Source organism: Netta rufina, assembly GCF_964035555.1.
Source record: "Netta rufina genome assembly, chromosome: 10".
NCBI classification, from domain to species: domain Eukaryota; kingdom Metazoa; phylum Chordata; class Aves; order Anseriformes; family Anatidae; genus Netta; species Netta rufina.
Window position 1 is genome coordinate 3,572,488 of NC_140133.1, and position 27,884 is coordinate 3,600,371.

The 27,884-nt window shown below is 44.9% G+C and overlaps 1 protein-coding gene across 5 annotated transcripts; it reads left to right on the forward strand.

Moving 5' to 3' along the window:
• Positions 1–631: 631 nt before the first annotated feature.
• CARD19 (caspase recruitment domain family member 19) lies at positions 632–27,214 on the forward strand. Of its 5 annotated transcripts, none has more exons than XM_084292763.1 (7): positions 632–832; positions 10,208–10,288; positions 11,586–11,728; positions 13,476–13,629; positions 18,237–18,296; positions 20,477–20,548; positions 22,238–27,214. In XM_084292763.1, exons 2-7 carry the CDS (start codon positions 10,267–10,269, stop codon positions 22,348–22,350), a joined length of 564 nt encoding a protein of 187 aa, XP_084148889.1. In that variant the 5' UTR covers positions 632–832; positions 10,208–10,266; the 3' UTR covers positions 22,351–27,214. The 5 variants fall into 5 exon arrangements, with proteins under 5 accessions (XP_084148889.1, XP_084148890.1, XP_084148888.1 ...); XM_084292762.1 differs by lacking the exon at positions 632–832 and adding an exon at positions 5,525–5,638; XM_084292764.1 differs by lacking the exon at positions 10,208–10,288 and having other exon boundaries at positions 635–832; positions 22,238–26,954.
• Positions 27,215–27,884: the final 670 nt, after the last annotated feature.

The following is a 27,884-nucleotide window of genomic DNA, read 5'->3' on the forward strand; positions in this document are numbered from 1 at the left end:
TCATAAAGCCCGTGGGCTGTGTGCTGGCTGCACAATGTCCTTTTTGTCCTTCCTAGACAGTGGCGGTCAGGTGAGGCACTGGGGCTAGCAGGGTGGTCACTTCCCTGTGAGGATGCTGCACACACGGTGGCTTTGTTCTCCGCTGGAGCTGGGCTGAATCTCAGCTTACCAGCTCTGCCAGCTGTTTATTTATACACCTATGTTAAGGGGAGGATGCTCAGTTGGCTTTATTTGCTTCCTGCCTTCACAAAATTTCAATGTTTAGGGGTTTTCAGAAAAACAAACAAACAAAAAACACATAATGGGGCGAGTATTTTACTCCTTTACATAATTTGTTTTTTGTTGTTGTTTTTTTTTGTTTTGTTTTTGTTTTATTTTAAAAGGGATCAGATATCAAGCCGCGTGGTTTTGAACACATATGTGAAGCTCTTTGTCACCCCACGTACAACCTCACAGCACTGTCTGTGGTATTTCCGACGTGAGTTACAGCCGATATATGAGGGCTTATTCTACGTGCCGACCTCTGCGGTGTGCCAGGAGCAAGGGGTGCTCCGTTTTTGCGCTGTCTGTGCAACCTTTGCGTCCTGCCAACGTCGCCAACATTCCCAAGGACACAGTGGGTGGCTCCCTGCTGTCACAGCCACCAGAAGCGAAACCTGCCCCGGGCCCCCCCCCCGAGGCTGGGCCGCCAGGGAGCGAAGCTCTGTGGTGGAGCTTCCGCCCTGGCGTCTGGAGCCAGAAGGAAAAAGAAAAAAAAAAGAAAAAAAGAAAACCACCACCACAAGCGGGGGGAGCGGCCCCGCCGCCGCCCGGACCATGCTCTACAGGACATGTAAGTGAGGGGGGCTCAGGCAGTCCCAGCACATCTCCTCCTCGAACGCAGGGTGAGACTAGGTTGAAACCCGGGTTTTGTTCGTCTCTGCAGGGCTCTGGTCCCGTTCAGCTGGGGGAAAGTGGAGACTCATGTTGTGATTTAACAGTTAACGGATAGAATGAGGAAACGCGGCATGCTGACGCCACCATGGCAAGGGAAAGGCTTAGTAAATGAAGTGACCTGATAAATAAAGAAATCAGGCGGTTTCGCAGGGGGAAGCAGCGATCGCGTTGGAGATCAACTACCCAGGAAATGCATCTGCTGCCCTTGTACAAGCTGGGAAATGAAACTCAGTCAGGTCGCTTCATCTGGCTGCTAGGCTGGGGGGGGGGGGAGGAAGCCTGAGAGAAATCCCAGAGGTTGAGAAGCCAGATCAGCCCCATGGTCCAGCTCGGCTGGCAACAGGGAGCGAGGGCCTGGCCCAGGGCTGCTCTGTCTGTGACCATTTTGAAAATAAAGCACAATTTGCCTCACAGGGCACAAGGGTTTCATTTAGCCCTCTGTGCCCAGCTTGTCCTGGCTGCTGGTCCTGAAAGCTGTGCTCCATTTCTGGCTGTGCTCTTTGAATGTCACAGGCCTGGCTGTGGGAGGGGACTCGGTGGCCGGATCCTGCCAAGGCCAGGCCCCAGCACGGGTGGTGTGTGTGTGGGACACGGCCGTGTCCCCCCCAGCACCCGCCGCCTGCCTCCTGTACCTGCCTTCCCGAAGCAACCTTCCTGGCGGTAAGGTTACAGCAGGCAGACGTGCCACGGGCATGAGGAGAAGCTTTATTTAACCCTTGATGCTTGCATCATTATCTGAGCCTGCAGGACAAAAATATCTCCAGGCAGTGTGTCAGTGTACGCTGCGGCACTCCTGAGTGGTTGCTTTGCACTTTCATTCCACAGCGCTCAGAAACACTGCCTGCTAAATATCATTTGTGTCAGAGGTTTCAGTCTGTGTCACAGTAAGGCTACCAGGTTTTCAGGTCTGTGGTTTAGATGCTGGTAGTGACTCCAGGGACATTTTTGAGAAGAGCACAAACTGCAGTGAACTCACAGCTGTATAACACAGTCATAAAAGCAAACTTTCATCGTGCCATATGCCACTGCTTCTCAGTGCTCAGCAACGTCTATTGCTGTAATATTTTAATATACAGATGAAATTTGCTTAAAAATATGATGAGAGGAGCTATAAAAATGACAATTTCCTTTCCACAAGGTGCCTGTTTCTATTACTACATCAGGTTGCTACAAATGACTTTGATATGGGCATGATTAAGGTCTCTGTGTGCAATAATAATAAGTTAAAAACCTGTTTTCATGCTGTTCAGAAAATCTGGAATTCTGAGGGTGAACTGAATAAACTCAGGATGCTTATAGTCTATTCATCTTCCCAAGGGCAGGCACCATAACCATGTCACATTATTTTGTAATACTAAAACTTTTCCAAGGAGGTGGGGTTTTTTATTATTTTTTTTATTATTTTTTTTTCTCCTATATTATTACATTTTTTAAAGATAGGGAAGCTGCTTCAATTTGAAGTATGGAGGTATAGACCGAGACATTTTCAGGAGTAAATGTGGGGTCTTGGGTATCTCATTTGCTAATTAAGGTGGTTGTAACAGGCTGGCTTGCAAAAGCTCAGGGTTGCTGGCCAGGGGGATGTCCTGTGTTAGCCCCACAGAGACGAGGCTCAGAGGGTGCAGGTGTTGGATGTGACGCCGGGTGGGAGCCTCGCCCCCGGAGTGCTCCACCAGGGTGGAAATGCCAACCTGGCAGGGAAGGCCAGGCGCTGAGAACGAAGGCGAGAATATTGCAGAGCTCAGAGGTCTGGAGGAAGACTTGAGGACTGCCTGACCCTGCTAGGACAGCCCGGTATCCATCCCCACGCAGCTTCTCAGGGCTGGTGCCGGGTATGGCCCTTCCTCCCGCACACCGCCAAGTGGCAGCACTCGCAAACTTCCCGCAAAGGCTCTGTTTTACTCCACCTCTCCCCCTCCGTGGCCAGGCCTAGGCTTAGCTGAGCCGTCTCCTGCAGGGACGTGCAGCCGGCTGTGAGGAAAGTCCTCCCCGGTTCCTTTCGCAGCCCCTGCCTGCACTGTGGGCCTGAGCAGGCCGGGCATCAGGCTTCAGCACTGCAAGCTCGGTGGCGGAGCTGGGCCAAAATCTCACTGAAGGAGCTGCGATCTGAACCCACAGAGGTCTCCAACGGGTCGAACCCAGCGCTGTTACTGGCTGACCCCTGCTTGCAGCCAGCACCAAGTGAGCGCAGCTCTCCTGACCCTGCCGGGGTCGCAGCTGGGACCTGCAGGCTCATGCACTGCACTGGCCTCATTTTTAGGCTTCACACAGCAAGTTAAAATCTGCTGCTGACACGTGCACCAAATACAGCTTCCAGTCAGTCTGGGAGCATGTAAACCTATATATATGTATATAAACCCAGACTTTCCATAGAGCACGCAGCCAAGCACTTCTGGAAGAAGCAAGGGACCAGCAGGCTGTGGAAGAGCAATGCAGGAAAGATCTGGATTCTTCCTGGGTCCCATCTAAATGTTCAGGTGTCTGCTCCCAAGACACTGCATCACCAAAAGCAAGGGCTGTATGTTTTATCATCTGTCTAACTAATCCCAGTACACTGCTATAACTTCCTCACCCATTAGGGTTTAAATGGCACAGACACACAACTTCTTACGGGCTAACCCTTCAGCTGTTTTTGTCTCTGTGGCCACCCATGCAAAGGTTTTGTTTCCAGTGCAAGGGTGTGTTGTGCTGCTCGGGAACTTGCTGTGTAACAGAACCAAGTTGTCTTAGTGAAAAGTGTCTTCTTAAGCCAGTGCCTGAAGATGCCCAGGGCTGTGCAGGGCAGCAGTGTGTTAACTGGGTGCCGTGTTTTCAACGTAAGTCATAATTATAAATCATGCTGTATCTTTACCATAGGAGAAAACAAACTTTTCTGTTAGAAAAATACCAGATATCATAGTTAAGAAACAAAACAAAACAAAAACAAACAAACAAAAAAAAAGTAAAAACATATTCCTTCATCACAATTGTCATTGGTCCCAGCCAACATGGGTTCATGAGGGGTAGGTCCTGCCTAACAAATTTGATTTCCTTTTATGACAAGATCACCTGTCTAGTCGATCAAGGGAAACCAGCTGATGTGATCTTTTTGGACTTCAGCAAGGCTTTTGACACAGTTTCCGATAGGATTCTACTGGACAAAATGTCCAGCATACAACTTAACAAAAACATCATATGATGGGTGAGCAATTGGCTGACGGGCAGGGCTCAAAGGGTTGTGGTTAATGGGGCCACATGAGGCTGGCGGACGGTCACTAGTGGGGTCCCTCAAGGCTCCATTTTAGGGCCAGTCCTCTTCAATGTCTTTATAAATGATTTGGATGTAGGACTAGAAGGAGTTCTGAGCAAATTTGCTGATGACACCAAACTTGGAGGAGTTGTGGACTCAGCTGAGGGTGGAAAGGCCTTGCAGAGGGATCTGGACAGATTGGAGAGCTGGGCGATCACCAACCACATGAAGTTTAACAAAAGCAAGTGCCAGGTCCTGCACCTGGGACGGGGCAACCCTGGCTATACATAGAGACTGGGCGATGAGACGCTGGAGAGCAGATCCCTGCAGAGAGGGATCTGGGGGTTGTGGTTGACAGCAAGTTTAATATGAGCCAGCAGTGTGCCCTGGCAGCCAGGAGGGCCAACCGTATCCTGGGGTGCATCAAACATGGCATCGCTAGTTGGTCGAGGGAGGTGATTGTCCCGCTCTACTCTGCGCTGGTGCGGCCTCACCTCGAGTACTGTGTGCAGTTCTGGGCACCGCAGTACAAAAAGGAGATTAAACTGTTGGAGAGTGTCCAGAGGAGGGCAACGAAGATGGTGAAGAGCCTAGAGGGGAAGACATATGAGGAGTGGCTGAGGGCACTGGGCCTGTTCAGCCTGGAGAAGAGGAGGCTGAGGGGGGACCTCATCGCTGCCTACAACTTCCTCGGGAGGGGGAGTGGAGAGGCAGGTGACCCATTCTCTGTAAACACCAGTGATAGGACCCTCGGGAATGGTGTTAAACTGAGGCAGGGGAAGTTTAGGCTGGACATCAGGAAGAGGTTCTTCACCGAGAGGGTGGTTGCACACTGGAACAGGCTCCCCAGGGACGTAGTCACTGCACCGAGCCTGTCTGAATTTAAAAAGTGTTTGGACTGTGCACTTGGTCTAAACTTTTGGGCAGACCTGTGCGGTGCCAGGAGTTGGACTTGCTGATCCTTATGGGTCGCTTCCAACTCGGGATGTTCTATGATTCTAATTCGCAAACATACGGTTCAGCCTTGCTTCTCCACAGCGTTTATATCTGGGAATATCATTTTGTCTCCACACCTTGCTGGGTAATTAAAGGTTTATGAAATTTTATGCTGACGGGAGCTTTTAAAGTACACAGAGTTCCTTGCACTTCCTTCCTCGGAAGCAAACACGCCCTTACTAATCGGATGCTTCGCTGCGCACTCCTCTGCCGCCGAGGGGAGCCGAGGGTCTCCTGGGACGGGGCTGAGGACCCGCGGGCTGGGTTCACCCCTCGCGGCCGCACCGCAGGAACGCGGGCTGCTCTTGCACACGACTGTCACACGGCTGGTGCGCGGTTGTCACACGGCTGTCACACACACACGGGGCTGTCAGGGCCGCCCGGGGGCGGGCCGGGGCGGGCGGCGCTGCCCAGCCCCGGGGCGGCCCCGCCGCGCTCGGCAGCAGCAGGAAGGGCCGGGCCGGGCCGCTATGGCCGGTGAGGAACGGGAGGGAAGGGAAGGGGCTGGGGAAGGGGCTGGGGCTTCGGCCGGGCGGTGCACGGGGTGGGGGGCGCCGCCGCTCGCAGCGCAGCCCCGCGCCGGGCTGTGCTGGGTCATGCTGGGCTGTGCTGGGCTGTACTGGCTCATACTGGGCGCCCTGCGGCAGCACCCCGTGTTTGCCCTGTACCTCTCCGTGCCGCCCTGCTTCTGGGCTGCGCGTTTGTTTACCTGCCGCCGCGCGATCGGTCCCCGGCGCTGTCGGGTCCTAAAAACTTGAGATCCCGAGGCCGAGCCGCCCCCGGGTTTAATTTAATTCCGCGAGCCAAAACCAGCTCGTGAGTCACCGGGACGTGTGCGGCTGCTGGGCAGGGGCGGTCCGTGCTGCACAAGCCGGGGGCCGCGGGAGGTGCTCGCTGCACGCCGCGGGGCCGGACCGAGGCCGCCTGTTTCCCAGCTCCCTGTCAAGGTTTCGCTCCGGCACTTGGAGCAGGGAGCTTGCCTTGCAGTGCTGGCATCAGTTCTGCAGGTTTTACGGAGAGATGCGTGAGTTGTGCTGAGGGTTAGAGTCAGCAAATGGGATCAGGCGTGTGTGTGAAATTAAGCATATGTGTTTCTCCACCAAAAGCAGCGGGGCTGTAATGTATGTGGGCAAAAGAATTCCTCAGGGCAGAGTTACTTCCATACCAGATTTCACGCTAGAGCAGGCCGGCTGTGCAGTGCGCGATGACTGAAAGAAATCTGTCACTTACACCTGGTCCCAGCCTTCTGCTCAGTGAGACTGTGCCACTGCACCTGCAGGATGAGCTCTCCTGGTTACCTTAGAGCCCAATTACTTATTTTTCATATGAAGGTTGAAGGACCACGTAAAATAATGCCACATTCAAGTATAAAGAGCATTTTAACACTTCTTTGTTTTATCTTGTATTTTTAAAAGACGTCCAGATAAAGATAAGTTGTTGAAGTTGCTGTCAAGGCACTTACCTTGTGGTAGCAGTGGTGGCCTTGTGTAAGTGAAGCTTGGGAGAGGGGCAAGCTGTCTTCTAGCTCAATATCACCGATTCCAGGCCAGAGGAGCAGACTAGTCCCTCATCACGGGTACATTTGGTAACCAGTGTGATTTGATAATCTGGGTCCACTTCTCTGCAGCCAGATTCCCTCTTAAATCCTCAGCATGCCTTTCTTAGGTAGGCCCTTGAAAGGGGAAAGCCAACAACTAAATTAGAGTAAAAACTAACATTTCGTTGATTTTTCAGCTCTTTGCTGAGATGCTTTAACAGGGAGTTCGCATACATACATGCAAGTAGTTGGACCCACGCCTTGAGGTTTTAATTGTCAGATTGCCTTTGTGAGGTTTATGAAAATGATTGAGCAAGTTTTACAGGAAGTTGCGACTCGTGTTTACATTACCTAGCAGATACCATTAAGTTTCTAGAACTGATGTTCACAAATTATATGTGTTGTTATGAAGAACAGGAGAGATGTATTGGGGTTTTGCGTCTGTTGCATTTAAATTTTTCTGCTTTATCTTGTCTGTTTGCTTGGTAAATTGAAGGAGGCTTTTAATGGGAAACCAAACAGAACACAGCACCATAAAAATATATAGTGGTGTAAGAGACAGTATCGTGAGTCCTTATGTAAATATTGGTGGAGGTGTTCATTGGAAATGCCTACCTGCCTGGCTTCAGGCAGCTGGCAGTGTTCAGGCTCCCTGGGCCCCTGCATGGATTACAGCACAGAGCACAGTTTAGTGGCACATTGCTGTGAGGAATGACTGACCACAGGCATACAAATTTGAAATTCAGCCATGGGGGTTTGTTTGTTTGTTTGTTTGTTTGTTTGTTTTACAGTGTTAAACGTAGGTGGCAATCTAAAATGCAATGTAAGGATGGTATGGCCACTGGGCCACGTGTTTTTTATCTGAAAGGGCAGCAAAAGTAGGTTATGAAAGAGAGTACACAAGGGGGGTGGAAGCAAAAATCCAGTTTGCTCTGTCCCATTTGTTGTTCCTTATGTACAAAACAATATGGGGTCTTCTAAGGAAAGAATAATTAAGCAGAATGAAAATTACAAAGCAGTTTATGACAGCGACCTGATAGCGACATGTTTGTGTTGTCAGTGCCAGCAGCTAGCAACACCATTTGGGGGGTGTTAAAATGTCTGGCCATGCCGTGGCACTGTAGCTGTGGTCAAGGTCCGTGGTTTTGCTGCTTCAGGCTTCTGGGCAAGCACCAGCCAATAATGAGATGGTCCTTGCAATGCTGCGGTGGCTTCTGCTTAAAAACAGTCACCGTGGCATAGAGATTTAAGATTTTCTTTCCAATAGCTGTTGCCTCTTTGAGGCAGTGAGATAAAGGGTGGGTATGTGAAATGTCCCAGACCACCAGCTCCTGGATTCCTAGAGCCTGAAAATGTGTTGGTAGTTTCACTGCAGGTGTGAAGCTAGCTGCTTTGGGCTTCTTTTATTTAAAAATGTAAGTGAAGGGTGTGTTCAGTACTGACAAGCATTGGTGAGACTGCTGTAGAGCACTGCCGTGCTGGGGCAGAACATGGCGGGTCACCGGGCCGCTGTGCTACAGCAGGGCCCAGCTGGCTGCCCCGGGCAGGGCCCAGTGGCCTGGGGACAAGCTGCCACTGGTGTCTGCTGGTGGCACTGGTGGGGACAGGAGGTGGCTGGGACAGGCCTGGGCACACTGGGCCACAGAGCAGCATGTGGGGTTTGGAATGCATGTGTGTGCTTTCCAGATAGCCTTATCACCTCAGGGCAGGGTGCCACGTCCCAGCCGCTAGCATTGGTGGGGTTTTGCGGGTGTGGAATTTATTATTGTTATTTATTTAATTTAGCAGCTGGAGCACAGTTCTGCACTGGTGGGTGGCCTCCGTGGGCGTTCTCTTTCCTGGTCTACCAGGAGCTTGAACACTGCCATTGCTCCTGTGGGCTGAGCAGAGACTTCTCGGCGTCCCAGGAGAGCTGGGGGGCTTCAGAAGAAGCCAGGGAGATGCTGGAGGTTACTTCTTGGTGTTGAACTGGTGTTGAGCTCAATAACCTCTCTCCAGAACATTTTAAACCTTGCACCCAGTCCTACATCCTGAAGTGAGGTGGTTTGGAGGTGATGGTACAGGTGGGTGAAGCGTCTTTGTGGGGCAGGAAGCAGGCCGCTTCAGAGGTAACTCTTGGAAACGGAGCAGCCCATGGGACTGGAAAAACATCCTGCAGGCACCTGAGCCAGACCTAGGGTTTGTCCTTGGCAGGCACAGAAAGCAATGTCTGCTAAGAGCGCTGTCTTGCTCTCTCCTCAAGCATTTTGTCTTAAACAGGAGGAAAATGGAGCCACTCCTGAAATCTCAGTGAGGCTTACGCTACGTAATGTAATCTGTGGTGCACAAGTGTGCAGGTTGCAGATGGCAGCAAAAAGCCTTTGATAAGACTGATGATGGTTCAGTGAGTGTGTGTAAATGAAAAGCACTGTGAGGACATGGAGTGCACCTGAGTGCTCAGAAAATGATCTCAGCTTAAATGTGATCATCAGCTGGTCACAATTAACTTCATAGGTGTAACTGCTTCTGATAGACTTCCTTGTGCTGCCTGCATGGGAATCTGTGCTGACGAGGCAGTAACGGGGCATGTGGGAACCAGAAGAGATGACACTTCAGTGCTGTTTTTATTTTACTAACTAGTATATATCCTGTTTGTTGGATCTTTGCCTTGCTTTTAGCACTTGTTGTCATTTGTTATTGAATGTCAAGGTGTTATTTGAAGTTTAATGGCTCTACTAGCTTGTAAGCCGCGGGTTCAAAGTGTGTTTTTGTAAGCGTGCAGGATGTACAGAGTTGTTTGTGATGCTCAGAGACACTTCAGATCATGTAGCTGAGGCAGAGGAAGGAGGAGGAATCTGTCCTCACTGGGTGGCAAGGAGGAAGCAGGTGACATGGCATCTCATTCCCCAAAACCTATTGGCACAGACAGACAACTTGATGGTACCCTGGTGCCTGAGGCCCTGTTCGTGTTATGTCCCAGTCCTACCTGAGCCTGTCACGCATCCAGATGAGTGGATTTGAAGAGGAGAAGTTTGATTTCAGTCCTTTTGTTGAACTTAGTGCAGCAAAACAGATTTGCTCAGCAAATGTGTCAGTGCACTGTGTTTCTAACAGCACACTGTAAGTCTGCCTTGGAAGAGAGAAGTGGGAAGGCTAGGAATTAGAAACATATGAAAATAATGTGTTTGTAATAAAAAGTAAGAATGTGACTCCAGTTCTGTTTTGCCTGTGGAATGCCGCTCTGTGCAGTATCAATAGCTGTGTTTTTGTTTGAGCAGGAGTGGCACTGGCAGCAGAGAAGTTGTTACTGCACAGTGATCACACTGGGAGGTTTTCCTGAGCTCCTTCCTGCAAATGCTGTTAGTACTATACAAACGCAGGAAAAGGACAGTGTAATAAAAAAAAAAAAAAAAAAAAAAAAAAAAAAAGACAACTATGAAAGAGCAAGGGCTGTGCATAGGCACAGTGCATCATGCATTCATTTTCTGGCTTTCTCCTTAATTCTTCTGTTTGTCTTCTCTAAATCACAGGGCACAGAGAAGTGATGATGGTGTGTTTTCTGGTAGCCAAAATACCATAAAACCTGTGCATGTGCTTTAAGCAGGGGGAAGGTACTGTGCTTTTTTTTCCTTTTCTTTCCTTTTTTTTTCTTCCTGTGCTGCTCGGGTGTGATGCGCTCAACTTTAGCAGTTTACATCGACCGGTGGACTTGGTAGAGCACACTTGCGCAGGTCAGACGTTAACACTTAAAACATTGTCACAGATGTTCCATTTCTGAATCTGATAAGGGCGCAGTAACCTGTGGAACCTGCCTGAACTTGTGTCTGTATTTTAGTATGGGCAATACACACTAATAGCTATAGGGAAAGCTATGCTCTAAGAGTGAAACTCCTGCAAAAGCCATTGCTGTCAAATTGGAAATGGTGCCCAAAACAATAGCAAGTGTGGATTTGTGCATTTGCAGAGGTCTGGATTAATATAAAAGGGTGTTTTATTGGAATGAGTATTTGAGTGTACACACACAGTGTCACAGTAAAAAAAAGAAAATAAAATAAAGTTACTGCTTTTGAATTCTCTTTCTCCCCTCTCCTGGGTGAGGTGGAATGCAAGGATTCCTTCTTTAAAAAAATTCATGGCCCTTTAACAGAGATTTGCTCCCAATGTTCCAGTTTTGTTTCAGTCTGGGCAGTTTATGCTGGGCACATGGCTGGCTTCTCCTGTTAGACAAAAGGCAGCACTAAACCCTTGGCAGGTTGGGTGACATTGGTGCCAAGTTGTCTCAGCCCTGTTGTGACTGTCTGGGCGAGCTTCCCTGCACCCCGTCCTGTACCGCCAGCCGCTGTCATCATCGGGTCCTAAGCAGCAGGCAAAGACCAGCACTGCTCTGTGTATTGGTATCAGCTGCTTACGTCCTTTGAAGCCAAATTAAGTCCTTTTACTGTGCTATGTAATAGAGAACATCTATGAAACACATTTACAGAAAAGTTAGTTTAAGATGTTATTTTTAAGCTCTGCAATCTGACTTTGTATTTATAAATGGCAGAAAATGTTCAGTGATTTAACAATATTAGGACCGAATGGATGCTCTCAATATGATTAGATATTGGTTAGTGCTTGACATCCAAATAATTTAGAGCCTTTGGAAAGAGAGGGCAGTACCAGTGACTAGCCAGGGGGTCAGGCTTGTGTAATTTTAATGGACAGGTCTTTGAAAGCATGTGGCTGTGTTACATATCCCTGATATGTTTGGCTTTCAAAACTTATGTGATGGTAATAATTCTATTTTATGCATTTAACCACTGTTAGGAAAGTGGAATGTACAGGACTTAAAAATAGTTTGCTTACTGTGATTTTGCTTACTGTGATATTACTTACTGTGTCTTGTTCTTTGTGTTATTTTATTCTTAGATCAGTCGTATTGTCAGCGGCTGCAACATGACATGTATTTTCTTACAAGCAATAGCCGACTGAATGAGCAAGTGGTTGATAAAATTATTCTTCAGCTTAATAGAGTCTACCCCCAAATTCTCACCGATACAGAAGCAGAAAAGGTAACGTAATGAATTTTATTATCTCTCTGAATGTTGCATTGTTTTTCTGAGTGCTGTCTAGTGAGCCTTTCACACTAAAAAGCCCACATTCTTCAATATCTGCCTAGGCGTTCTTTCTCATCTTAATTTGCACTTATATTAGCAGTTCTTTCTGTAGTATTTCAGCACTTCGGGGATTAACAAATGTATCTTCAAACAGTGAAGTGCCAAGAAAACTTCTGTGTTAAGAAAATTCTATCCCTATTTTTCTCAACATAATACCCTCTGTTTTCTGTTGGTAGCAGCTCAAAGACTAGGTCAGGTACATGTGAGCTGAGTTGCTTCTTCACCTCATTGCTGTCTTCTATAATTGTTGGGGCTGAGAAGTGGATGGAGTTAGTAACATCTTCAGGAGGTCTAGCTGTACGTGGAGGAAGGCCTCCTTGAGCTATGAAAAACAGGTAGCTGTTTTTAGGAAGAAAGATCTTTTAAACCTGTGTAGACTGAAAGGCAGTTAAAAGCTTCCCAGATCCTCATTGTAACAGCTTGTACTTGCCCTCTACTGATTGCATTGTCTGCAGAAGGCTCAGAGTTTTGGCACATGAGTAGTTCTGCAATAGGAAAGCATAGATCTAATTCTTTCTCAGTCAAACTTTATGGGGATAAATAGTGATTTGGTGGTGGAGAACAGCGCTACGTCATCAGCTGAGCCAATCCAGCCACCAAGTTACGACAATCAGTATCATGTGCACAATTAAAGATGGTCTAATTTCCTCAAGGTCTTCAAAATAAATGAAAAAGGAATTTATGATTTTTTTTTTGATTGATTTCTACACTTAGCAAATAGTAACGAGCTACTTTCATGTAGGTCCAGGCAAGTTTCTGTCATCTCTGAGCATTTAGGAAGCTTACCATTCCTGATGTATCTATTTGACCTTGTGGAAATTTTGCCAGAATAAGGAGTGTTGTATCAGATGCATTGTATTCCCATCCCCCTAGAGAATGAATTGATCCTAACTAAATGTACTGCAAATATTATCTACTGTACTGGTATGAAATCTAATGCTTTGCTGAGAATGACTTTGGACACTTTCCAAATAAGCTGAGATCAGTCTGATGTGTGTAAGGTACACATTTTCATTTTTCTTTGTAAGGTCTTCTAATATTCATCACATTTTAGAGTACAGAAAAAAAGAGCTTTCTTCTGCAGCTGCTTGCCGTCGTGCCTGAGTAATGAGAATTCATAAATGCTGCACTGGGTATGCAGCAGTTCTGGAAGCAATGAGATGTGTAATCTTGGGATGATGAACACTCCAATATTGGGACTAATATAAGTAGTATAAAATACCTTTTTGGGTGATCACTGCTAGGTATCTAAGGGAAAACCTGAAAACATGGCATTTGTTGGTATTTCCTATTTGCTGTCAGACTCAAATTGTGGAGTGGCAAGTACCACGTTAGTTTGAATACAGAGGAAACATCAAATGTGAAGTAGCTGTCACTTTATTGAGACAGCAAAAAAAAAAAAAAAGAAAAGAAGGAAAGCAGAGGCAATATGCTCTCCAACAAGCAGTGCTGTCCAGATGGAGCTCAGGGTCTTGAAGAGTCCCAAGCATGTCCTTTTTAGGTTCCCCTAATTTTCTGGCCCATTGTTTTATCAAATGTAACATGAGCTCAATATCTTTATTTCTTGGCATATTGTGAAGTGATATAAGATTGTTCTCCAGCTGTTGTAGTCTCTCTTCTGATGAGTGTTTTTCTCTTACAGTTCAGGAATCCAAAGGCATCACTCCATACCAGGCTCTCATATCTGATAAAGCACCTTCAAAAGAAAGGAGACAGACACTGTCAAGAATTTTACAGAGCTCTACAGATCAATGCTGAACAGCTGTATAATGACCTGCCAAGCAGGAAAATCTTGAGTAAGTTGATTTGTACGTTGAATGAATTGTGGATTTCCTTATCCATGTATTATGAAATCTCATTTCAGATGATCTGTTCAGATTATTTACGTGTGTATATATATATATATTTAATGTAAGGATTTCATCTGACTGGAATTTTAAAAAAGCAGTAAGGGATTTTGATTGCATAGCTCTTCTTGTTGGTGGGTTTGGGATTTCAAAAAATATTTGATAACCTAGAAATACGAGCACTCATGCTTGAAACGTTTTAAGTGCTACATGTAAGACAGCAGTATAGCTCATATGAGGGACAATTTCTCTCTTTGTAACATTGGCTCTTCATGGATTTTTTATTTCATCAGTGTTTACTCTTCTTCACAACAAGTCAGAGTATTAGAATAAAAAAACCTTCAATTTGTTAAGCTTAAAAACCCAGTGGCTAAGAAACTTGCCTTTATCTCAATCTGTAAATCACCCAGTTGTGTCTACTTTAAGATGAAGCAAACACTGCTAAATCATGTTTCATCCATGTACCTTTGCAATGCTGAACTACAATATTAGTCACTTAGGGCTCATTTTGTGCATCTGGCGTGCCTGATTGATGTCCATAAAACTTCCCACCAAAAATATGTATATGTATACATGGACATAGTCCAGAAGGACTGAAGCCCAAACTTCAGATTTGACACTACACTGCAAAGAAGCTAAGTTCTTTAAGGAAAAGTATCAAGCCTGAATCACTGTATGTTGATTTTTCTTTTTTTTTCCCTGCCTAGTGAACTGGAGAAAAGAACAATATTCAAAATGGATGGGAAATATGTTTAGGCCTCCAGCATGCTGAAATGACTTGAGCAGCTTGAGGGAAAGCTCCTGCATATGGGTTAGTGAAGGTGCAAAGGGACTGCAGTTTAAGAATTCCTTAAGAAATATCTAACAGTACTAATATCTAACAGTACTAATGCTTCACCAGTCAGTTGATTCCAGTTATAAAATCTCCACAGATATGTGCCAGAGGAAGTTTTAGTAACGTGGGTCAAACACTATTTAGATTCAAACTGTTTCATCAAAAGTTCCTAAGTCTAAAGAAACAAAAGACCAACAAGTAAATCTACTCTTTCTCTTATTTCTGGAGTATGGCATGCAACTGGCAGAAAAAAAGCAGGCAAAATTGTAATTACCTTTTAAGGTACATCATTGTCTAGTTTTGTTCAGCCTTCCTTTTTTGAAGGAAAAGGTTTGTGTCTGTGCAGCATAAACATAACAGCTGGTAGACTGCGCCACTTCACTGCCTGCACAGGAAGGCTGCAAAGCTCCCCCAACTCTCCAGATCCTATACCCAAACTCCCTTGAACGGGCCCATCCCTGCCTCAGAATCTCAGCTGAACATGAATCCCTATTGATTCAGCCTTGCAGCAGATCTAAGGCAGTGCTTTTGATCTGCTATTCACCTTGCAGCTGCCATGCCCTTTCAGAGAACAGGCTCTTGAATCAAATAGTCTTCGATCTATCACTTTTATCTGAGTTAGAGGTGAAGGGCGACAGGTTTTCCTGCCAGGCTGACTAGAAGGCTGCAGACAGCCTTTAGTAATTAAGAGCAACTTAAGAAGTCTTAGTGTAGTCACTAAGAATATAATTTCAAGCGTGTATTGATGTTTTAAGAATTTAAACTCTGTTAACGTTCAATAACTCTTATCTTCTACAAGCCATTTCTGAACATGGCTCTTACCTTATCTGTATACATTTGCCGAGGCCTGACTACATGCCCTGTAGATGGTCTGAATTCAGCTGGATACTAGAAACTGCACAGCTGTGCACAGGTTCATCAGTACCCATAAAACTCACATGGGTAGGTGTGCAGATGTTGAGCAGATGGCCCCTCACACTGCGTTGTGCTGTTGTCACACCTGGACAGACTAGCAGAGAGGAAGCTTGCACAGGGCCTCTGAGCAACTTTTTTTTGACTGTTAGCTAGAACATGAACATGCTCATCCCGGCCCCTTGGTTAATTGAGAGAGCTTTTCTTGAGGAGCCATGCAGGGTGAGGGCCTTCTCATGTTCAGACAGCACATAACAAGTACATGTGCTAAGGCTGCGTCAAAGCAAAAAATAGCTGCTCATGGTTCTCCCAAGCTATTTATCCGCAATTGCATTATGTAGAGGGACTCCTAGTAACAGTTGTAAGTCATTAATACCCTGTGTCTTGGTACAATCTTATGTCACCATCCTCAGAGCGATGAGAACAATTTAAATAACTGAGTTAAATCAGTACTACATGGTGAGATTGTGCAGTTTCCTTGTATTGACCCAAGGAGGAAGTAAGGTGATGAGAGTGTTTGCATTAATGTGTTTGCTGCTTCTTACGAGTTCTGTAACTAAAACAAATGTCTGCATTCTGGATTGAAAGGCTGAAAAACATCTGTGCAGTATATTGAGCTAAAACCACATATGATTTAATTCTTCAGAAAAAGCTACTTCTTCAGTATAAGCTACAATTTCTCATTTCTGTGAACTTGAATCATTTTGAATATTACAGGCATTATCCTTCAGACCTCCAACATGTGCAACTTTTATGTTACTCATAGGAGTAGTCAAAAACATATTCTACAAAGGAGAACCTTTCAAAGACTTCTCTTTCATTACAAAAAGAACTTCAGTATTTGTGCTAGAACAAGATTTCTTTTCTTTGCCTCAAGTATAATATTGCAAGTGCAATGTTTAGCAATGTCTCCTAATTCCCACTAGAGGGTGGAGAAGGCACACAACATGGACAAAGCTATTGAAGCCAAACAGGATTTCCATGTGACTCAGAAAATGGTTTTATTTCTCTCAAAGCTGACACGGATTAGAAAGATAAAGGATCAGCTCAGTTCAACCAAATGATAGCTTGGCAGAAGTGCAGAGTTGGCTGTGCTCTCCCGTGGAGTGCGGGGATTTCTTTACTAGAGTATCTAGAGAGGACGTCCCTCACAACAGGCAGGCTACGTAAGATTGCCATCGATGCAGAGCACACCATGGAGGCTCTGCAGCAATCCTTTCTCCCCCAGTGTGACTCAAGCTCTGCAGCAAAGTGGTTCAGATGTTTCTGTTCTGCTTGAGTGCTGTGCTGTCACCCCCCCCGAGAGGGATGTTTGTAATGTGGGAGATGAGCGTTCGCGGTCTGGCTGAGGGCAGGTGTACAGGGCAGCTTTCCAGGACACCTCATGTAGCACCAAATTGTTGTGCAGGAGAACATCAGCTTAGACCTGTCTCAAATTCTGTCCTATTGACCATCAAATTTGAAACTCTGACTTTGTGCCTTTTTAAAAACAAACAAACAAACAAACAAAAAAACCTCTTGTCTACCAAGAAGTTTATGAAAGCAAAAAAAAAATCAGCTGCAGATCCCTGCCCAAAGCAGAGGTGGAGGCTCTGCTTCACCTTGTCTCTGTGCATGAATATGCAAGAAATTAGGCACATGGTCTGAACTTTTGGGTAGACCTGTGCGGTGTCAAGAGTTGGACTTGATGATCCTTAAGGGTCCCTTCCAACTCAGGATATTCTATGATTCTATGAAATGGGCAAAGAATCAGTCTGGGCCTGTTCTAGTAAAACAAAGATGCTGCTTAGATATTTTACTCCACAACTGCTTTCTTAGTGTCCTCTCACCCATCCTGTTATGCTTTCAGACCATGTTTTTAGGAGAGCCTAAATGACTATTCTTCCTCAAGCCCTTCCAAAAGCTGTTCTGCGGTTATCCCTATATCTTACGTGTGCAGAGCGCTAACTTGGAGTAAACCTGCATGGGATGACTCTAAATAAAGGGAAAAAATAGCAACAGCACAACTTTCTTGTATTTCAGAAAAATAATTTTATAGCTGCTAACTCTTGAAAATCTTGTCTTAAGGTCAACCTCCTTTTCAACTTGATTTTGCAGAAAAAAAAAATAAAAAATGCTACCTAGAGGCAAAAATTATTTGTGCCAGGTGTTAGCTCAAAACACCTACAGATTTCAAAAAGAAGCTGTACAAGTATTTAGCTGAAAGCAGAATTTGGATAAATAATCTGTGCCAAGCAGTTCGTTCTGAGTGCTTCATCTGCCAGATATATTCAAGCATGGAGATTTACTCAAGAACGGACCAGAAAGGATAGTGCTACATTAAATCAAAAGGTTGTTTTCAGATTAGCACATTCGTTGTTGGCTCACAAATATTTTGTATTTAGCACAATGAAAGATTCTGGCATTACGGAAGGATTAGCTCCTGCTTTTCTCACTTGGGAAACAATTTGAGTGTCGTAAAGTACTCACGTGCCAGTGGTTTTCAGTAGTTGTCCCTCATGTCTGAATGCCAGCACGGCTGTGTGTGATGTTACTTATGTGGCTAGAGCCTAACCAGATCAGAGGTGTTGCTGCAACCATTTATAGCTATTTATAGTGCATTCAAATGATGGTGTAACTCTGTCTTTTGATCAAAATATATCCAGGTTTAACTGTAGCAATGATTTATTTTGGGAGGGGCTAATATTTCCTGTCAAAAAATGATATTTTTCTGAAATGTGGTATTTTGCAGAATTTAGCATGTGCTGATTATGTTTGTGTGTTTGCTTGAGCTGAGTACTAACTTGTGATGTATTGCTTTTATTTCTAGAAACCACAGATTCCACAGAGATAGACTCTGAGATGGAGAAATGTATGCTAAATGACAGGGGTAAATAAATGCATACATTGTCACTTTATGGAATGGCTTTTCAGATTATGATGCAATTTATTTTATCATGTAACTTGCATTTCATGTAACAAATTGGTTGTTTTATGGTATCTTTACTGTCACCATTTAAATGGAATTAATGGAGGAAAGCATACTGAGCTGCTGTTGAGGAAAACAGTGCCAGGAAATTCAAGAGACCGTAGAGTTTAATCAATATTCACAATGGTATTTTACTTGCTTTGTTTTAGCTAAACTCTTCATTTCCTATGATTTGTTCAGGGTTTGAATAGGAAGGGCTATTCAGCTGCTGCTGCTGTGGCTTTGCACAAGGCCATCAATTTTTCTGTATAGCTTTCAAATTTTTTGATTTTTTTTAAAGCTTTCAATTTAAGTGCAAATCATTTAAAAAGAAAGACAGGAAAATAAGCAAGGATGAACTTAACTATATTTTCCTTAGGGAAACGTGTTTTTTTCCTCTTGCTTTTTTTGATGTCCAGATTACAGAGAGGCATATATTTTTTATTCACAGAAAGATATTTTGGAAAGAAATTGAAGAGCTGAAGAAACTGAAAGAAAGATGAATTTTTTGAAATTCATAATGAACTCGTATCATTTAAGTTTTAGTTGATGTTTTATATAGAAATTCGCATTCAATTATGGGATATTAAAAGCACCTTATGTGCTTTTTTGGCAGTTTCCCTCCTAATAGAAGACTGAAACAAAGGGCAGAAACACAGTTTAGTTCGACGTATATTTGTGTGTCACTTCTTTGAATATTTAACCAATTTGCTGTTCAGGTTTTTGTTCACACTGCTATTGCTGATTGCAGCATAATAGGAAGATCAGACAAGGTTCTCAGAAATAAGAAAATGAAATAATTTCTCTTCTTCCTCACGCTGATGAAAGAGCCACCATCAGACTGGAGGTTGCTCAGCTACTAGTGACCCTCTTAGGGAGGTTACATCTGAAAGAGCAACCAAGTTGTTGCTCCACTGCTGTTTCTTTAATGTCCATGTCCATGTGATTGGCTCCCACTGATTTGTTAGTCTAGCGTACGTTTTTCCTTAAATTGATAGGTGTAGTTTAATTCATAGGGAAGTCATAAATATAAATAGAATATTAGATGATAAAGAAGCTGATATAAATATTTGTGAGGCTTTTGTATATGGATAAGTATGAATTAGAAAGGTTTTATTGAACATCAGCATTAAGCTGCATGTAATTCCAGGCAGACGCATTAAAGCAGTGTTTCTAGTGAGAGGTTTGAGGTATGCGTGTGGCTCTGTACTTCAGAATTGTAAACAGGAACAAGAATATTTGTTTTTGTTATGAAAGCATAATTTGTGAATAGCTGTATATATAATTGCATGCAGTCCCTTCCTGCTACATTTTATATGAATGTGTGCATAGATGCTATTAAAATAAATGAGACATACAGCTACAGGAATAAAGTAAGTCCTGTGTACTAGTTGCAATCAAGGAAACTGAACTGATGGCTGGCACTGAATGGGCTTCTGGCATTGGTTCTGTTTTCCTTCTTTAGCATTAGTTATTTTTACAGGGCCTGATTCTGCACGCTTCTTACAAAAAGATGACTTTGCATGATTGAACCCAGTGGAACTTGAGCGTGCTGCCTCCACAGCAGGATTCAGGGAGAGTAGCAGTTTGTTTAGGGAAAAAGGAGATAGGCACAAGGCAAAAAATGGGATAAAACAAAACCCTGAAGCCCTGCTTGTAAGGGACTGCAATCTCATGTGCTGTATTTTCTCAGTACTCTTACCCCATGGGCAGTACATTGACCCAATGGAGTAAAACACTACATTATGTGGGTGAGGTCCCAGTAATCTGGTTAGCATTTTGTTGTAGTGTTTAAAGGTGTTTTTGCTAAGTTTCATACTAAGAAAACACCTAAGGAAGCTCTCACTTCAGTTTAGTAGAATACAGTTATGTGAACAGAGGCAAACAGTGAATGATGTCAAAGCAACTAGTAAAAATTAATTATGGTGTAGTAGATGTACTTCATAGTAGGTTAGGTACAGCACATACATAATTGTGAATGTGCTAGCTTCATTTGAATACACTTAGTTATGCATATTAAAAGCAATTGATGATTTAGGAACTGAGATAAACTTCCACTGCTCTGCTCTGTCCTAATGGGTTCCCTTTTTCGTTTCCTCTAGGTCCAGTGTTTTTCCTCACTTGTTTTAGCGTGGCTGCAGGATTTGCATTGTTTTGGTATTGCTCTCACTCAGGTAATGTACCTCGGTGTTTTTTCTCTCTTTTGCCTTACTTTAGCACGTGACTGGGGAGAGCGGTGTGCTTCTTGATCTAACATGGCTTACTTAATAGAGCGGGTCAAGGTGTCATCATTCATTAATGAGGTTAGGATACAAATTGCACTTCAGACATGCCGAGGTATAAATAATGGATAGGTTGCCTCCAGAAGATGCCGCAAGTAGGGGCCCTTTTTAAAGGCAGCAGCCATGTGAGCTCCTGTTGCTATAGCAATGGGTCATGATTCCCAGCAGCCATGAGGCAGAGGCAGGAAAGCAGCCCCAAACCTCCTGGCTCCCACACCTTCTGGAGCTGTTGAAGCACAACCGGTTCCAGGGCTATGGGTCTCTGCTTGATTGCTGAGCCCAAACAGCTACAGCATCACCTCTGCTGCTGGCTCTGGGTTTTGCTCTCCCTGCTGTCTGCTCCGTAACAGCTGGCCAGGGCAGGTACCTGCTCGGCTTCCCAGCCCTGCCTCTGCTCTCCCAGCGCTGTTGTGAGGGTGGCGACCCTTAGCAGGAAGGGCACTGGCATGTCCCAGTGGGTCAGCTGCAGGGAACCAGCGAGTCAGCACCAGCAGGAGCGGGCAGCTGGCTCAGCGGGATTGCTTCCTCTTGGCCTTCACGTGCTGGGGGAAGTGCCATCTCTACAGGGTGGGTGGGGATCAGAGCCCAAACTTCATTTTAGATTAATGCCTTCTGGTCCTTACACCTTGGTCACAGCAGTCATATTTGGGCATTGTCATTTTCTTTTTTTTTTCTTTTTTCTGGAGCTGTGGGCTGCTATCCCTGATCTGTAGCACAGGCTCTTGGATGTTTCGGGTGATGTCTGGGCTGTTACACTTTGCTCCCAGATCGGTCCCTCAGCTGGACTTCCCACAGAGTCAGGGTTTAAGATTAACAGAGAACCATTAGACCTTTGAGGTTAACTCTTGTGCTTCCTTAGCTGCCATCACCTTCCTTCATCGGGTTCAGTCACCAGCATTTTACAGACGCATTTTCAGAAAATCATTCATGGACCAGTCAAAAAAAAACAAAAAAACAAACAGGATCCATCACGTCCCTTGATCCCAGTTAATTGTCCAGAGTATTAGAAGTGTGTATCTTACAAAGTTGTTTTCAGCTCCAGCTGAAAATTTATTATGCCTTTCTCTACCAGATTAGAGCCCTTAATCCCTTGTTTCTGTGCCAATTGACACTTCATGTTGTCTCCCTGTGGAGGTGCTGGTGCCTCGATGACTTGAGCGACTCTGTAAAATAAGCTGCTAAAGCTCTCCAAGTCTTTTTTCCAAGGCTCTTTTATCCAGTTCTTGTTACTCTTTTGTATCTGTGCAGAGTCGCAATGCCCCCTGTGTAACAGGACCACCAGACCTGGATGTGACATTCCACACTCACACCACCCTCATATCCAAGGCCATGCTCAGGTGCAAAACTGCCTCCTTACCTAGCTCAGTAACCTCCTATTTGTGTGCCTGGGACTGCAGCAGTCCTCACATTCATCATTATCCTGTCTTGGCTGTTGATGCATACAATATTGAAGGAAACAGGCTTTCCTCTAGAGTAATTTTTGTATTGATTTTTATTTTTCCTAGATGCTGCGCACTAGCTAGAATGAAATTTAACTGTGTTCATGTTCTCTCTTTCCTCCCATCTTCATTTCTGTTTTAGATACGAAAGTCATAGGAAGAGCCAGGAGAATCTTGGGCTTTTCTCCTATTATCATAGGAAGACATGTTAGAAATATTTGTATGTTGTATTTGGAAGACATATCAAGAAATTAAGGAAAAGCTGCCTCTTCACTTAGACATCTGTACAGTGTATCTGCCAAGGGAAGACAACGGTGCATGAATATTAATGTACTATACTCTCATACCAAAGATTTTATTAACTAGCTTCATCAATAATTGTGTTGCCTGAAGATGTATTCAGAATTTCAGCTATATATGTCCTTCCTTATGGGAATGGACCATTTATTTTTGTAAACGCTTATTTTAAAATATTTATCATTTGGATAAAAGTATTTTTAATACAAGCTATAAAATTATATCCTAACTGATCATGGGTCTTAAGCCATATTTTGCATATATGTTTTTTGTACTGGAATGAAGGAACGTAACTGTTTAAAGAATGCTACACTGTCTTTTATGATAATTAATTTAAGAAAAGCACTTAAAAACACACCACACACACTCAAAGCCTTACTAAGAAATGGATTTCCATCTCTGGATTGTCTGTTTTGTCTAGATCCTTTATCCTTACTACCTGAGCTCAGGTACCTACTGGTACCTACCTGACCTCAGGTACCTACTGGTACCTACAGGGCTTTTCAGTGCCAGTTACCTTTGTGTATGCCTAATCCTTGCCATGTTTTCTAATCCCGTTTGTGCCTCACCACACCTGCCTTGTTCGTGCTCATGTTGAGCTGTTCATCATGGTTTAAATGCACTGGAACTCCTGCAGGCTAGTGCCCAGCCCGTGGAGGGTCCTGGGGACTGGAATGTCTGATCTGAAGCACTTGAAACTACTAAGATTTTTCAGAGTTAGCTTTGTCTGTACCAGTGAGGTGTTTTGGGGACTGTACATCCAAGAAACTGGAGTAATCCACAGTATTTTGCAGGGACTTAGTATTGTGACTTTTTTAATGGCCAAAAATGTGTATATGTACTTGAAGAGCCTGCGATTGTTCATAATGTTGTTTTATGTGTTTTTTGTCTAGAAGATGAAACCTGAAAAACCTGCAGAACTCATTTTTAGCATACAGAGTAAAACAAAAATTCTTGAGGGAGGTTCAGGGAGTCAGGGCTGCAAATGAAGTATCTGGGTTTTCTTAGCTTTTGGAAACCTAAGCTCCTGCCTAGCTCAGTACAAATGGTTGTGAGAAGTGACATTATCAGTGGGTAGTTCTTCCATGGCCTGTTCAAGTACATGAAGAACCTGGGGTGACTGTTTCCCTGTACTTGGTGAGAAAGATACTTTGTGGCTCCTCTTTCACTGGAATGCAACTTCCGAATCAAATTGAAAGCCGTTAGAATTTCACATGGGATCCTTCAGTGCATGGTAACTTGTGATGTTGCTGCATCTTATTCAAGTGACAGAGCTTTTGGAGAAATGAAGTCATTTGAAGTGGATTTCTCAAAACATCCAGACCAAAGATTGTCTTCCAGCTTTAAACTTTATGCTATAAAAATGCCATCATATTCTCCAGGGCAAATTATCTTGTAGTAACTGTATTTCTTTCCAGCACAATATTCACCAGATGTTGTAGCAGGAGTGTATTCCAGAGGAGGAAGTGGGTACAGGGCCAAATTTCTAAATAAAAGACCCATGGAGTATTTTCAGGAAATGCCTGAGTGATGAAAAAGGGCTCAAAGCTCCCCAGTTTTTACTGTTGTGACGGAATGTTTTAACCTACTACTTTGCAGTGACTGAGGCAAGAGCCAACCTCAAGTAAGAGTAGCCGCAGTCTGCAGTAGGCAAAATCTTGACAGTGCATCCTGATGGTCATCACTGCCGTGACTGCAGCTCACCTGAAACACCCAGGTGAAATGAAATGGGCTGCAGCCTGGTTGTGGTACTGCTGCAAGCATGCTGCAAGTCAGCACCAGCTACCTGGCTAAGCATTCCTTCTGACCCTCTGGGGACAGGTGAGCCAAGCTGAGCTCCTGGCTGCGGGGTTTCTGCTGCTGCCGGCACCTGAAGCAGCTGCTCTGGAGCTGGCCTGGATATTTTTACACAGCTGCAGCCACTCCTTTGCAGAGCTGGCGTTTCAGTAACAGCTCCCCTGGGGTAACCGTGCGGCTCTCAGCAGAGCAGTGGTTTGTATAGACAGACATACCCCAAGATCAGCAGCGGGCCACGGGATGTTATAAACACTTAATGGCCTGATTGGTGCAGCGTAAAATCTGAAATGATACAAATACCAGGCAAACAAAATAACACCCAGCAGAGCAGTTTATTTCGACTTCTTTTCCCCTGCCTCCATCCTACCATCTCTTGTGTCTGCTCAATCTAATCTCCATGGGGAATCTTATTAGGGAGAGAACAGTGACAGAGCTGAGTGTTTCCTATAGCGTTGCCGAACAGCTCTGCTTTGGGCACACTGCAAGGCTCTGCTGCCCGTGTTACACCATGAGCTGTTGCTGTGCTGCCTTCCATCTTGGGAAGGGCTTTATTAAGGTCTGTTGTTTCCACTGTGCCTTGCCTTCTGTTAAAAGTGACAACAGGTGGATTTTCTCCAGCAAACCATCTCTGATTTATAGCATTTGGAATGAATTGTTACTCTCCCCACTCCTGATTAAATCCTATATCAACCCCTTTTTAAGGGACTAGAAAAAATACTTCTGACCTCCAAGGAGGCTTTAAATCCTTGCCTTGAAGCCAACTTCAAAACCTCATTAGAAGAAGCGTATTCCATTTTACATGAAAAACATTATTTGAAATAATGGCAACAGTCACACCTCATTTTAAAGCAAAACCAGAAGTCTCATTGCTGCTAGGCAGATTGCTTCTGCTTAGGTCATTTACCACGTTACCCTTAGAATAACAGGTTGCAAATTGTTGTGATCTGTTACTGACACCTGCAGAAGCTGTCGGTGCCTTGCTTAACCTGAAGGTGAGACCCTGCTGTGCTTGCTGGTTCGAGGATGCCCAGCAATGCCAGGAGCCCTCCCAAGTCCAAACTGCCCCAGGAGCACAGCAGCTGTGCAGCAGCACATGGTCCTCCCAGATCATTACACCAAGGGGCTTTCTTGAGCCTCTGAAACCATAGGGAGTAGGAAGGCTTACTGAAGGCTCTGGCTGTATTTCTTTTTGAGGTTGCTTGAGATAAAGATGCCTCTCAGGAAAAAAATTCCAGGACAAGCTATCCCCAGGGCCAGGGCTGGGAGGAGGGAGGAAAAACAAGCTCAGATTCATCCCATTGTTGTTGGTGACAGGACCTGACAGCAAAGAATGGAAAATAATCTGTTCCTTTATCAGCGCTAGTTTTTAATTTAAAAAGTGAGGGTAGCTATAAAGCTGTCGTGTGCAGAGGCTTGTGCAATATGCAGTCTCCAGAGAAAGCAATGACTAGGCTCCTTTTCTTCCCTTTCCCTGCACCATCATAGTCCTTAAAAAGGCTTAAAGAAGTTGGGCAGAACTTCAGTGGGTGTTTTGTACTTCTCTGGGGTAGAACAGAGCATTGCAGGCGAGCCTGTTGGGAGACAATCTTTTTCTCTGAAAATTTTTCTTTCAGGAACAAATGCCAAGGTTTAATACGCTTCTCCACAAGTGTGTCTGTGCAGCAAACGCAGACAAATGAAGTGATAATTCTGTATTTGGGTCCCGGAGGAAGCACGTATATACCTGCTTGGGAGTCAGGTCCTTCTAGGCAGGCAGTGTTATTTACTTCAAAATAAATTCGGTAGGGTTCTGGATGAGCCTGCCAGCTGCAAATTTTCAGCTTCCCTGTCGAGAACAGCTTGGCATTTATGGCTGAAGATGCACTGGTGCTGAGGAGCACGCCTAGCTGCCTGTGCAGGGAACTTGGCCTGGCTGTGTGCAATTCAGTAGGTGGCTGAGCGTGCAGAGGATGGAGGCCGTTCTTGTCAATGTCATGATAAACATACAGTAGACATAGAGGAGCTAATAAAAAGCAGCCATGTTTTCCACTTACCTTGTCTCACCTTGTGCTACTCTGGTTGAAGCTGAAAAATGTTTGCATTAGCAGCATCAAGGGCTAAGGTGCCAAGCAGCTATGAGGTCAGCAATCCTCATCTGGAGGGCTGAACACAGCGCTCAGGGAAAAGTTGGTCAAGACGAAGTGTGGCCACCAAAGTGTGGGAGCGTGCAGGATATCAAGCAGCACCAGCATGTGCTGTGCTGTGCGGCCCTGCCTCCTGCAAGGCTGATACCTAGCCAAAAGTCATCATTTTTCCCTGCTTTTTCACGTGAAGGGGCTTTCTGATTTTAAGTAAAGCTGAACTCTGATTGTCCTGTCCGTAGTGCCTGGGGTCCCTAGGTTCCAGCAGGAGAGCTAGGTGGTGTTGCAGCCCCCGAGCAGCGAGCAGGCTGCTGGCCCCAGCCCCCTGAATGGCTGAGGCAGGCTGGCTGGGCCGTCTGCTTCCGAAGGGCTGGGAAGCGAAGTGACAGATCATACTGTGAATTTGCACAGCTCCATTTAAAGACAGCCTGCTATTTAAAGTACTTCAGTGGAGGATGGTGTGCCTGCAAGTGAGAGCTATAATGAAGTGATGATTCACTCCAGGGCATGCAGGGCTACTTGATAGCTGTTGCCTGCAGTGTTGGAAGCTGCTGAGGCAAAGTTACCTTTCTTCCTTCTTTCATTTGTGATTTTTTTTTTCTCATACTGTAATAAATTAAAAACATTAAAACATTTGGTCAACGACTGCCGTTGTGGATGCTTTTCACTGCTGTTGTGCATACACAAACATTAGTCCAGAAAAATGACTTGCCTTAACTGTGTAATCAGCGTTGCTGTTACACAAAGTAATGAAAACAGTTTGCTGCACTTCACAGGGTCTGTCTTTGTAATCATTTATCCTCACATGTGTTTTCTTTAATTCTATACAAATTAATGGCATTTTTTTTGTAATGGGATGAAGCTGGTAATTAAATTGTAATAAAATCTGTACTGAGAGAAAAGTGCTGCTGTGTATGGTGTGTGATACTCTTTGCTCCTCTCTCAGAAGTGCTCCTTGACACCTTGCCCTCATGGCAACTGTCTGCTGAATCCTGCTCTCCGATGGCTAATATTTGCTCTTGGCCATTTGTGGCAAGATTTTTAATGTTACCAGCTGGTTTCAAAGTTCTTTGCCTAACCTGCTATGCGATCTGAAATCAAACTCGATACATGTCCAAAACCTGGTGTCTCGTGGTGAGGCCCTGGCTTGGTGTCATTCGGACAGCCCCGTGAATCCTCCTCACCTGCAGGGGCTTGCATGGGGCCTACAGCCACTCTGCAGAAAGTGACTCGGACACACACTGAACGTGAGGGTTGTCTTCACCCCACAAAAAGGGACTTGAGGTGGCATCAACATGCAGACTGATTTGTTACTGGCCTGTTCTGTTGTGTGAGCTTTAAAGAAGATCTTGGTCAAGGTAAGCGATGATGGACGAGAGTGATCTAGTTGAGCAGTTTCCCTCCCTTGGAAAGAAGGTCTCCGCCCCTACAAGGGAGGCCTTGTGCCTGGCATGAGCAGAAGGGAGCGTCACCAAGCTTTTCTCATGGGCATCACCACGGCTTGGATGTGTGTGAGAAACCATCACGGCTGCCTGCTGCAGGGGGTGGCCCACTGCACCAGGGTCTGCAGCAGCC

What these genes read in the sequence shown, in the direction of transcription:
- CARD19 (XM_084292763.1), top strand. Translation starts at nt 10,267, where the DNA reads ATGTGCTTTAAGCAGGGGGAAG. An exon ending in GTGCTTTAAGCAGGGGGAAG is followed by an intron (nt 10,289 to 11,585) that starts GTACTGTGCTTT and finishes TTTTATTCTTAG; the next exon opens with ATCAGTCGTATTGTCAGCGG. An exon ending in CCGATACAGAAGCAGAAAAG is followed by an intron (nt 11,729 to 13,475) that starts GTAACGTAATGA and finishes TTTCTCTTACAG; the next exon opens with TTCAGGAATCCAAAGGCATC.